The following is a 13,069-nucleotide window of genomic DNA, read 5'->3' on the forward strand; positions in this document are numbered from 1 at the left end:
TAAAACCACATCTTAGACAATTGTCTGAACTTAATCATTACTTATTAAAGAGCAAAACACAAACCTACCATAAAAAGTAGGTCTTCAAAAAGTTCTCTGAGAACCTAATTGTTCTCCATTAGAATTCACTGGATCCCAGAGACTAACCAGGAATTTATTTTAATATTTTTGAATCACACCGTGAGAAAAATCCATGTTGTAGTCAGGGTGGATTTGATTTAAATGAAGTTGACTTAAGCCATGATTTAAATTATGATTTAAATCACAAGTAAGACTCAATTTAAATCATGATTTTTAAATGAAAAGACTCATTCCTGCTGGTAGTTATAATATTTAATATTTGCAACCAGATGAAGATTTAATGTTTATAATAATAACCTGCCAGATTAGTAAAACAGCTAAAGTATATCAGAATTGGTTGTTGTGGGTTTTTCGGGCTTTATATCAGAATTGATTTTAGTTTAATAGGCTAATCCCTCATATTTGGAGAACTCCTTAAATTGTTTTATTTAAATAAAACAATAACATTATATAGCTTACATATTCTTGTACTTGCTTAAACATTAATGTTCATTAAATGAAATGTTTATTAAACAAAATATCTTAAAAGAAAAACAAAAAACTGTGTGCACAAAGATCCCAAGGTTTGTAAATTGCTCAGGAGATTTCACTTTCATTTTTACTGCTTGCCCCTCCCTCCTCACACTTAAAGCCTGGTAGGTGTATTTCACTCTAAACAAACTTCAAACCTAACATGTAATGTGTTAATTGTGCGTAAACAAATTTGCAGAACAACAGTGGGATTAAGGTCTTGTCTTGAATGTTGTTTATTTTATAAAATGTTTACTGTGAAAAAAATGCATGTTCTCACAGCCTGGGTAACTTGGATGAATTGAATTACTTTTTTAAAAATGTGAATATTGCATGAATATACAGCCTCATACAACATTCATGCCGAATAACCTTGATCTATAATGGATCTGAAACAGAAAACTACCTTTAGATAGATTTTTCCTCCCAAAGCATTTCATTAAAATAAATTTGATTAAAATTTTAAAAATCTGATTAAAGTAAAAAAAATCTGAATTAAAATTTAAAAAGTCTGATTTTTTAAAAATTGATTTTAATCCCCTCTGGTTGTAGCAGAGGTTGAAATTTTAGGTACAGTACTGTATTTTTAATGCAAATATTAACAGCATTGGTATCTCAAAATCTCTCCACTTAGAAATGAAGGCAGCTGGATTTGTAACAAGAAAAGGGGGTGAGTCAGACCATATTTCACTAAAAGCTCAAGTATTGATTTGGCATTTGTACATTGTTATTTTTCTTCTTTAAAAATTAAAAACACAGCAGCAAAAACAAAAAAACTAATAACCAAAACTATACTGAAAAATTACATAACTCACAACATAAAAATGTAAATGTATTTGACTAACACAATACAATGTGCTCATGCACACACACACACACACACACACACTGGGCCATCTGGAAATATAATCAATTTTCTTCTTCATACAGAGTCCCCTACCCATTCCACAACTGCATTGACTCTTGGGATGGTGTGTAATCTTGCCCTTTTATTGATGCATAATTGTCAGAAGGTTTGTTAGGAGTTTTAGGCTGCCCCAAATTTCACGCGGGAACAGATAGAGTCCGAGGGTCAGAAACATAACGATTTTTATTTAACTCTAACATCGCCGTATGAATTATAACTTCTGTACGCATAAACAAGTCCCAATCATTTAACTGTCTCTCAACCTTATTAAACTGTTCATGAACATAATCTCTTCTCAAAACTGGGGAGCCAGTCCAAACCTCTCCTTGTCGGTAGGCCTCCTCAGTGGTGCGCTCCACACTGCGCATATGGTGCCGCAGCATGGATGGTGGGCCCAATCCCCCTCTGCTGGTGGTTTGTTGTAGGTGGGATCCCAGCCGCACCACCTTCTTCCAGGGACTGCGTCCCCTCAGGAACACCACCACAGTCCATTCTGTTGTCTCCTTCAAGGTGATCCCTTCTTCTCCAGACACCGGATCAGGCAACAACCCTCCAACCTTTAGGTTGGGAAAGTCTTTCAACAGGTCATTTACTTCTCTTTGCTTCGTCTTCTCCTTTTCTCTCTTTTTAGTTTCTACCACTAGAAAATCCCACACACGGGTTCCCTCTTTTATATCCTCCTCCCAGACATCTAACCACTGCTCCTCCCTTTCCCTTCACTCCATTTGGACAAAAAAACCTCTACCTTAACCCTTTCCTGGTTAATCTTTCCCTTTGGCTCATCCCTCTCTTCTCCCCTCTTTTCAATGTCTTTTCTTTCCGGAGCAGACGGCGCACTCGAGTTCTCTACTCCTTCACAATAATCAATAATTATTTCCTCTCTCAAATTGTATATTCTGCAACTGCAAAAGAGAAGTAAAGGGATTTCAGTTCATACTGGCAAATCACATTGTACTGAAGTTAACACCATGCTTCGCAATCACGCTCACACTCACTGGAAATACAGACCAGAATCTAAACAGGTATTTTGGGCTGCACCCCCACCTCCTGCACATTTACCTTACCCAGCAAAGATTTAAAAAACAAAAATGTGGCTTGTCATATGGCATGAAAAGCTAACATCTGAGAAACAGAAATTCACAGTCCCCTTGAACGTGCAAAAGTAACCACTTATACATTTTGCTTAATCCCGGCTATGGCATATTAATTCAACAATTGCAGCTTTTCAAATTCAGTTAGACATCCTGACACACGCAATAATATTTGAGCCTAATTTTTAAACTTCGTATTTTTCAGACTTCTAAGAATAATTCATGATCTTTGAAAGCACTGTGTGCATTTATTTGCTAACCATGAAGGGAAGTGAATGATTACCATAACAGTCCATTATAATGAAAATATTTTTAAAAAAGAAAAGAAAGACAATAATAAATATTTTGTAACAGTTTAATCTCATGAATTCTGAGAACTCTGGTTGGTAATGGTCTATATGTAACCTTGCGTGGTAAAAATTAGTCCTGGAGAGATTCCCAGCCTTCCAGACGAGGTTTCTTTGAGGGTTGAGGGAAGACTGCCCCCCCCCCATGATTCCACTAACAGAAGCTGTTCAGTTGGCAGATATCCTGCACTAGACTTAGGCCAACATGAATTGCTTTCTTGTGTTTTCCCTAATCTGGGGCCATAAAGCAAGTTTGTTCTCATAAAGCATGTTGTTGTTTTTGTTGTTGTGTGCCATCAAGTCGGAACTGACTTATAGCAACCTTACCAGAACTTTCAAGGTAAGTGAGGTATTTAAGGAGTGGCTTTACCAGTTCCACTCCCCCAGTGAGTTTCAAAGCCAGGTCTCCTGAGTGCTAGTCCATCACTCTATCCACCACACCACACTCAGTACATAAAACATATAGGGAGCAGCATTCCTGCATGTGGGAGTGGGAGCAGTTTAGTGATTGTGGTGTAATTGCAGACAAAATGCTACGCATGCACTGCATTGTCCTGGACTTGGCTCCCCACCTATGATGCTCACTAAATGGCCCTGGGCACATTCTTGTCAAGGATCTTCAGCAGGGAGTAGTTGAACTCCATGTTTCTTGGAGTCCCTTCCAGCTCTACAGTTCTACGATTTCTTATCTCACAACCTAAGCAGACACTACTGTGGAATGACAATGAAAGGCCTGTATATATTATCTCCATGACCAAATTCATGACTACAAAAGATCTGCACAACTTTAATGTTGACAATTGGAATAATTAAAGAGATTTTGTATACTTTGGTTCAGTCCTTAATCCAAATGGAGACTGTAGCCAAGAAATCAGGAGAAGACTGAAGACTGGAAGGGCAGCAATGAAGAAATTAAAAAAGATCAAGTGATTACATCAAATATTAATGTTTAGTGTTTATTAATTTTGAATTTTATTTGTTGATCAATTTAACTTACTCTAGTTGATTTCTAATTTTTTGTTTTGTTGAATATTTTATTTTATGATGTCATATCAATTGGTTATGTTGTGTTTTATTATTATCAATTGTATTTAATTCTCTGTTGTACAATGCTCAGTGTGGCCCCAGGCCAGATGGTGCGGTATAAAAGTGTAATAAATAAATAAATAAGTCTAAATATGTGCCACTGGCACCCAAGACTATCCACATTACTATATTTCAAATCACCATGTATGGGTGTGAAAAATGGACAGTTGAGAAAGCTGACAGGACTGCCAGAAAAACAAAAAAGTGGGCCCTAGATCAAATCAATCCTGAACTATCTCTGGAGGCAAAAATGACAACTGAGGTTGTCCTACTTTGGGCACATTATGAGAAGACAGGATTCTCTAGAAAAGAGATTGATGCTGGTAAAGGTTGAAGGCAGCAGGAAAAGAGGAAGACCAAATACAAGATGGATTGACTCTTTAAAAGAACCCACAGGCTTGAGTTTGAAAGAGCTGAGCAAGGGTGTTGAGGACAGAACATTTTGGAAATTGCTCATACGTGGGGTCACTTGACGTGGGGTCACTTGACAGCACATAACAATAGCACCATAATCTTCATCTTCAACAAAGAAAATGAATAAATATCTGATCATTATTGCTGCAGTGTACAACCATAGTTACCACAGTTACTGCAGCAATATTACTGGTTCTCATTAGAAGGACGGGTGTTTAAGATATTGTTGTACAAAAGATACTAGCAATTGCTGGAGTTTTCATGGCTGAGCGTGGGGATTCGGATTCTGTTCTTCGGGGTCCTAGGCCACCACTCTATCCACTACACCACACTGGTTTAGACTCATAGGGATATTTATTTATTTATTTAAAATATTTTTATCTTGCCTTTCTCCTAAAAAAGGACCCAAGGAGACTTACATCATTAAAATACAATTTTAAAGCTAAACACTATTGGCCATTTAAGTAAAAAAAAAATGATATCAGTAACACTGAGGGATGTGTGGGCAGGGAGGAATAGTAGAAAGGGGGGGGCTCCATATGCAGGCCACAGACATCATTTGGCCCATCTGTGTTAGATTATTGCCAACATCGGAGTGGATGGGGGTGGTGGAAATTATAGGTTACGTAGTCCAGAACTGACTTTCATGGTAGGAACATGATGATGTAATTTGCTATACAGTATTGCTGGAGTAACTGAAGGCTCCTTCTTGCTCTGGACTTGGTGACACAGAGGCCTTCAAATCCATTTGTGACACAGTTAGCCAGAGAATGATGAAAACAATCACATGGAATCTGGATACTTCTTTTTGTGTGTTTTTAATGGGGTTCCTATTTCATGCTTTTGCAATTAAAATGGTGACATTTATTTGCAAGTGTTTTTGCATTTCTGGCTAAAAGCTAAAGACTGCATTCGTTTGTTAAAGCTCATAATGTTAGAAGCTGAACCTAGACAGTTACAAGTAAATACCACTAGGTTCAATGGAGCTGATCCTATGTTGGGTATTATGCTATGTAATTTTTTTTCCATGTGTGTGCAGGGGAGCATACACTTTCATGATGAGATTATACACTTCAAAAGGTACTTACGCCATGGAGCATTGCAACAGGAGAGGGAAGTAGTCTGGCAGATGTTTATAATTTTTTTTTAAAGGGAAAAATTATATATAATTATTCCCTCAAGTATATGTCATACTACAGGAATCACTCAGACTATAAAGCAGTATTGGAGAATGAAAATAGGGTACAAGGCTAGATTTCTTCATTTGTAGCCTCCTGAAGTATGGATTAAGTTTGCTTTAAAGAATACAGCTTATAGGCCATTGTTCTCCTACTGAAGACCAAATATGAGATGGATTGACTCTCTAAACAAAGCCACAGGCTTGAGTTTGCAAGAGCTGAGCAGGGCTGTTGAGCGCAGGACATTTTGGAGAGCACTCATTATTTGGGTTGTCTTAAGTTGAAGGTGGCTTTGAGGGCACATAACAGCAGCATAATCTTTTAATTCTGGAATTATGATAAATTCAGCTGTTGTATCTGAATCTATGGGTTACTGATAGTGAATTATAATCTTTTTATTACAAAACAGCAGCTGAAAACAAATTACCCTGGTTCAATCATAATTTAAGCACCTAATTCATAGTATTATTTGAAATTTTCAAAAACTTGCAGTTCCAATGCTTTTGGGAAATAAACCGAGTAAGACCCTCAACTACCCCTAAGGATAGTGAAGGTCTTACTGTATAGATTTTCAGGACATACCGTATTTTTCGCTCCATAAGACGCACCTCTCCATAAGACGCACCAAATTTTTAGAAGAAAACAGGAAAAAATAATGTTTTCTTCGCTCCATAAGACACACAGACTTTCCACCACCACCCCTGTTTTGTGGAGGGAAAGTGCGTCTTATAGAGCGAAAAATACGGTAAATAATTTTCCCTCTTAGGTACTAAAAAGAGGTAAAGATTAATGTTCAATTGGAAATCCTGAATTATGATTGTTGTAGGTTTTTCAGGCTGTTTGATCATGTTCTGGAGGTTTTTCTTCCTAACGTTTCGGCAGTCTCTGTGGCCGACATCTTCAGAGGACAGGAGTCAGAACTTTGTCTGTGCTCTGGTGCAGTTTGTGGGATAGTTGAGTATGTATAGCTGTGGGATCAGCTTTTTGTCCTTTTCAGGAGATTGGGTGATTATGGTGATCAGTGTGTTTTTTTTGTTGTGGGTGTATTGTTGTGATAAGGGGGAGAGATGATCTGTCACTGTAATTGATGGGTGTCGTTAGCTGGACTTTTGTGTGCAGTGATCACCGGTCCTTGTAGCTGGGTAGAGTTTGTTGACTTTTTGCAGGCTGTGTTTGCCCAGCACTGAAAAACAGCCTGCAAAAGGTCTGCAGACCTTTATTTTGAGGTTTTTTATTTCAAAATGGAACATCCTATGAATCTGTTATAATTCTCTCATGACTACATACCTGTATGTGGTTACAAAAGGAAAGCACAGTTCAGCTCACCTTTGTTCATCTGAAGCAGGGAATCAGTTAATCTCAGCATCTCTGTAAATCTACCTTCTCCAATCTATTGTGTTTCAGGGTGCCCATTGGTTTTGCTGACTGGAGATGATAGAAGTTGAAGCCCAAGATGTCAAAGTGGAGAAGTCTGCTGTAGATTACTTACACATGCACAGGTATGCACACTCATGTGGCCATGCACACCCATATCTTCCAAAGACAGATCTACAGCCACACTAACTTCTTATTCAACTGATGGACCATCCACTGTAATGTCATGAGACATTATATGTCCCTTGATAAATGTCCCATAAGAGCTATCACCTCAAATCAAATGACAAAATATCTGATATCTTAATCTATTTCTATACAGCTGGGCTAACCAATCTGCCTGTGGCTAAGTAATTCATCAAGAAAAGGCAAATGATGTTCATAGCTTAAAGCTGTAGGAATTCTGGGCTTCCTCCCATTCTATGCCACACGAGCACGGAATTCCCAATAGTCTGAATTTATTTTCTCATAGAACCATATAAGTTCACTGAAATGTGTGCACAAATCCTCTGAGTTAATTGTGCTGTGAGTTTAAAAAAGGGATTTTGATTAATGTACTATTTCCAGAAATTGGAAAAGGTATTTTTTTTGAACTACAGCTCCCAAGAAACCAACAGCATAGTACCATGTGATCATGCTGGTTGTCAGATTTTGGCAGCTGCAGTCCAAAAAGGTAATTTTTCCGATTTCTTGGGGGGGAAAAACTTTTTGCCCTCCAGAAAATTTCAACCCAAACTCCCCCAAATGCCTCCCTCCTGGCTATGCTGGTTGGACTTGTTGGCCAAAAATACGGAGAATAAAATATTCCCACACCCTTACCTTAAGAGACAATCTAGAAGACAGCCATGATGCTGGACAATGCAATATGAGTGTGTCTTTATATTGCCCCACTAGAACACATGACACTTTCAAGATTAGCATGAGCAAATCACAAATGAAGACAAGACATCTTGGTGCAAACCTTTTGGCAATGGGAAAAGGAACACCAATGACAGAGTAGGGAGGAAGAGAAACAGAAATAGCAAGACACTTAGCCATGTGAAAAACAAATATAAAAGTGCTGTTCCAATGGGGGAGGGTAGAAAAGAACTCCACAATTGGGCAGTGCCTTTATTAGGCCCAACTAAGATTTAACAAAAACATTCAGATCTTTTATTTCCAAAAACTCATCTTCAAGCTAAACAGTACAAAAAGTAAGAGACAGGGGAGGGGAAAAGTTAAGGCATTAGCCCTTATGTTGCTGAGACACTGTGTGTAGACTCAATGAATTAGATGCTGTTGCTTCAGATTGCACCTAGGACAAAAGAGAAATGGCTGCTCTCCATTAAGGATAACAAAATGAAAGGAAATAAATACAAAACTGATTTGCAACATTAGATACAAACTAAGAAGCAGTACAAAACTTGGTTTCTGAGTGGCAACATACCTGAATCTTTCACAGAATGCAGACAGTCATTGCTCTCAAGGATTTACAGGGTCTTGAGCCTCTTTCAGGAAGACACAATGACTATTATGGGCATGTATTCCAAAATCTTCAGGAGCAATCATCAAAGCAGCAATGTTAACTTTTCATCTTCTTTATTTTACCCTGATTCTTCAGCATTTTTATACACAGATACAGACAGCACATTTCCTATTTAAAGCCTACTACATAGAGAAGATGCTGGTTTATGTGCAGATGGTTGTAGATTTACTGATTTATTATTCACATTGCTAGGCAGAGCAAAATATGCCTCATAACCAGAAGTGTCTGCAGTTTCTTTCAGCATAAGGTACAAACAAAAAACATACAATTAAAACACACCTGCAGATTTCACTTGTATCTGTGCACAAATACTTTGACCTTTCAGTATTCCATTAAATCACATTTAAAAGGCAACATACAGTGGGAGGAAAATCATAAAAGTTTGGAATCTCTTACAGTTATCTTTGAATCTAACCCTAGACCAGTGGTGGCAAACCTTTTTGGGCTCGCGTGCCCAAACTGGGGGAAAAAAACAAGCTGCGGCAGCGGACCCAGAAGTGTGGACCTGGAATCGGAAGTGGTGGAACTGGAAGTGGTGGTGGAAGGGGGAATCCCAGCATGGAGGCGCCTCAAGGCCCCTCCGCTGCCAGCACCAGTTGCTCCAGATCCGCCCACCGAAGCACCAGCACTGGCTACAGCTGCCTCCTGAGGTTTGGCTGTGCGGCGGGGGGGGGGTGAGTAGCAATCTGGTGACCTGTGGCTCATATGCCAGCAGAAAGGGCTCCATGTGCCAGCTGTGACACACGTGCCATAGGCATAGGTTCACCATTGCTGCCCTAGACCCATCATGAACTCTCAACAAAAATGTATGTGGAGGGGGAGACATTGGGAAGAACAACTTGGAGAACAAAAAAGCTCAGATGAACAAACATAGCACCCAAAAATATACTGTGTTTTTGGCATTACTGACTCATCACACCAATTTCCAAAGAGGTAGCTACATTGATGTTTCACCATTTATAACACAAGGAAGAAACAAAAATTAAAAAGAAGTATTTTAGCACCCTATAGAACAACAGATTCATTTTACTTTCAGCTTTAGCCATTGCCAAATTTACAAGAATTGTCAAGGAAATGTCACCCATGTTCCAGAAATGATTCCCTTTCTCTTGGAAATGCTGGTAAATGTGCTTTAAGGAGTATCAGTGGGATCTGCAAGGAGTACCTTTGGCAACCAGGAGGGAGAAACGGCTACCATGGCTCTTCCAGGAGTTGGCTGTCTATTTTACTTTTCATATAATTATTAGTTACCTCTTAATATCTGCAAATTTAAAAGAATTGTTGCATCTATTGAATTTTGGACTGTATGAATGGCCTTTTAGAACTACATATTTCCCGAATAAGTAAGTCCTGGAAGTTTAAGAGAACGGGCCTAGCAAGATATAACTCTATGTACAGTACATTAAAACAAATGTAAGGATTTTGGAGGGCACCACCCTGCAGATACCATAATACAAACTCGAACTTTCCCAAGTTTCTGGAGACCCAGTAAAAGAGGAATGGTGCAGCAGAACCTGGTAAAAATAAGGAAGTGTTTGTTTTTGAAAGCCATGTAATCATTTCACCCAGTGAGAGAACTCCAAGCAAATGTTTTTGGCCTGTTCATACCTCTGAAACTGGGTGTGTGCATGCAAATACCAAGCTCTCTGCTGGCGCTTACAGTACAGTATTTGAATCAAGCCTAGCAATTCCTGTAGCTACCCTACCTTCAGTCTGTTGGGAGACAGGCCTTTGAACATGTCTTTTTAATATTCATGAACTGGATGTTGGCATCTGGTAAAGAAGAATTTATAAACCTTTTTATGCTTAAAGCTTCTAATACCGTACTTTTAAACACAATTTCACACATCCTTTTCTAAAGTATTAACGTGACCATTCCCCTATGCCTTAATTATGCATATTTTAAACCAAGACTCAGATAAGTGCCTTCGGTGAAGTTAGAAAATTTCAGAAACAGTTGAGGGAAACAAAAACAATGCATTACAAATTCTTGTGTTGGCTGTCTTATTCCATCTAGCTTACTTGCCAACTTATTTATTTATAGGCCGCCTTTCTTCAGATAAGGGGACCTTAGTTCTCCTACGGATTGTTCACCCATCTCCCGCACGTGTTTTCTCTAGAGTAAATCCTATGGACTGAAGCGGAGCACACACCCATCTCCCCCTTTGCCCAGAGTAGGATTTTCCTTGAGGAGGTACGCACTGGCGGTTACTGGAAAAAAAGGTCCCACAGGTTTTCCCGTTATTTTATTTTTGTTACTGTGGTTCGCAGAAGGCTGTCTCTGCGAAGAAAGGGCATTTCTACAACTGTACTTTCCATCATTGCTCCTAGCCCAAATTCCTCCTTTTACGGCTCTCAGACCGCTTCGCACTCAAAGCGCAGGTCCCACGTCCCAGTTCTTCTGCACTTTTCATGCCAGCCTGTTCCAAAGGCAGAAACCAGTCTGGTACGCCCTTCCCTTTCATCCTCTAGGCTAGGAAGCCCCATGAAGGAACATCACGCGGACGCTTCAGGTTGGTAGAAAACCACCAAGCGGGACCCCAACAGCCAGAGGGTCTACCTTACTCTGTTTCACCAGACATTTTGCAGGGCCAATGAGCACCTTGAGCGGGGTAGGCGGGACTATTCCTTTCCCCACGAATAGAACGAGACCCGCTCATTAACCTGCCCCCTTTTGATCTTTGTCGACACAGATACCAGTTGCCCCGCCCCTTCTTTTCCTCTTCCTGCCCCCCAAAAGGAACGTCTCCTCTTCTGACCAATGGGAAGTTCTTCACAGTCTTGATGGACTTTCCCTACTTCCAACAGGAGCTCGGAAGTAGCCCAAGACTTGTTCCCGCCCCCCCTAGGAGGAGGAGGAGGAGGAGGTGGCCGCCTCCCTTCCCAGGCGGGCGAAGAAGGCCGCGGTTATCGATCCCGCTGCTGGTAGAGGGAGGAGGAAGCAAGAGCAGCAGAGAAAATGGCGGCCGTGGCTGCGACTGCAGCGGTGCCGGGTGATGGGGGAGCCGGCGAGGCCGAGCCCATTCCGGGCAGCGAGGCCGGCGCAGACCCTCTCCCTGCCGGCACTCAGGCCGCCGTGGAGTCTGCGGTCCTCGAAGCCAGGGAAGAGCCCGAACCAGCTCCAGGTGGAGAGGCCGAAGAGCCGTCGCCGCCGCCGCCACCACCACCACCCAGGAGCCCCGCAGGAACCCGAGAGCTGCCGCAGGCCCAGCCCAGCCCCGTGGGAGAGCCGCCTCAGCCCTGCTCCCTCACGGCGGGACTCTCGGAGCTTCGCGAGGCGGACAAAGAGGAGGCAGCCCCGCAGCCCCGCTCGCCGCTCTTGCCGTCGCCGCCGCCGCCTGCAGCTGGGGGCCCCGCGAGGCCGGAGCAGCCCGGGGAGGAGCCGCCCCGGCCGGAGGAGGAGGAGCCGGATGCTGCTGTTGCTGCTGTCGCCGCCGCCGTCGCCACCACCACCACCACTCCCAGCCCCGCCGTCATGAAGCAGCCGGAGGTTCCCCCGACGGTAGAGCCGGCCGTGGCCGGGACAGGGGAAGAGGCGCTGTTGCTACCGGGCTCGGAGGTTCTGGTCACCCTGGACCACATCATCGAGGACGCGCTGGTGGTGTCTTTCCGGTTCGGGGAAAAACTCTTCTCCGGGGTCCTCATGGACCTCTCCAAAAGGTGAGAGCCTCGCCGGCCCCGCCGTAGTGTGAAGGGGAACCCCCTCGGCCGCCCCGACCGACCCCCCCCCTCCGGGTCCACTCCTAGCCAGGCTCTTCTTTGACCATTATGGTGGGGGCTTTTCTTTTTTTTTTCCCCCTCCCCTCTCTTTCCTGGCCCCTTAATGGGTCTCCGGAGGCGCTGGCCTGATGGCCACCTCGGTGGCCACGTAGAGGGGCGTGGGGTGGAGCAAAAGCCATCAGGTGCTTGGTCTTTATGGCTCCGCCAAGAGGGCGAGGCTGCCGCCTTACTGCCAGCGACCTCGTGGTCGGCCCGAGAGCCCTGCCCTTTTCTCTCCGAGCCCTGTAAGTAAGCAAAGGATGGCTTTTGCGCTCTGCCCCAGCGGAGTTACTTTTTGCCTCTACACTATGGCTTTGGTTTAGTTTTTTCTTCCTCTTAGTTCAGCCCAGTACTAAGAGTATTAGACTAGAGGCGGGATTCTGGCTGGGCTGATTGAGTCACAGCCACAAGGCTGCTAGGAGATCTAGGGGTCAGAGGTTTCAGCATCAGTCTAAATTTGAGGACATTGTCGTCACTTGATAGGACTGGCAATAAAAAAAAATGAACCATGTCAGTTGTATACTGCTAGTCTTATATTTGCTTATTATCTGTATTATGGTAGTATTTTAAAACTCATTGTGGGTTCATCTTGATTTTTCTGTTAGCAATGGTGTTTGAAAGCTTCTTCACATTTTATTGAGTTTTCACAACTTTATTTCCTAAGTAGTCAATTCTGCGCTAGAAAATGTCATATGAGTTTCTTTTGCTTCAGGTACACACGTTGGGAAGATGCTATATGAACTCATTTTTCTACTTCATGCACAGAACATGAAGAAAAGAATCATTATTCATATTTT

The 13,069-nt window shown here is 42.1% G+C and overlaps 1 protein-coding gene and 1 long non-coding RNA gene across 4 annotated transcripts in view; one reads left to right on the top strand and one right to left on the bottom strand.

Moving 5' to 3' along the window:
• Nucleotides 1-1,650: 1,650 nt before the first annotated feature.
• Nucleotides 1,651-8,519, bottom strand: LOC110087526 (uncharacterized). Its single transcript, XR_002301964.3, has 3 exons — nucleotides 8,415-8,519; nucleotides 6,941-8,282; nucleotides 1,651-2,400 (listed from the first exon to the last, which is right to left on the bottom strand). It is a non-coding gene; the product is annotated as an uncharacterized LOC110087526 (long non-coding RNA).
• A 2,813-nt stretch (nucleotides 8,520-11,332) lies between these two features.
• The window catches only part of PWWP2A (PWWP domain containing 2A), a 29,015-nt gene continuing 27,278 nt past the window's right edge, over nucleotides 11,333-13,069 (top strand). For all 3 annotated transcript variants that reach the window (XM_020809296.3, XM_020809297.3, XM_020809295.3), the window contains exon 1: nucleotides 11,333-12,173. In XM_020809296.3, coding sequence (XP_020664955.3) covers nucleotides 11,473-12,173 — 701 coding nt within the window. In that variant the 5' untranslated portion in view covers nucleotides 11,333-11,472. The remainder of the gene's footprint in view (nucleotides 12,174-13,069) is intronic.

This window comes from Pogona vitticeps, chromosome 2 (genome assembly GCF_051106095.1).
Source record: "Pogona vitticeps strain Pit_001003342236 chromosome 2, PviZW2.1, whole genome shotgun sequence".
Taxonomy (NCBI): domain Eukaryota; kingdom Metazoa; phylum Chordata; class Lepidosauria; order Squamata; family Agamidae; genus Pogona; species Pogona vitticeps.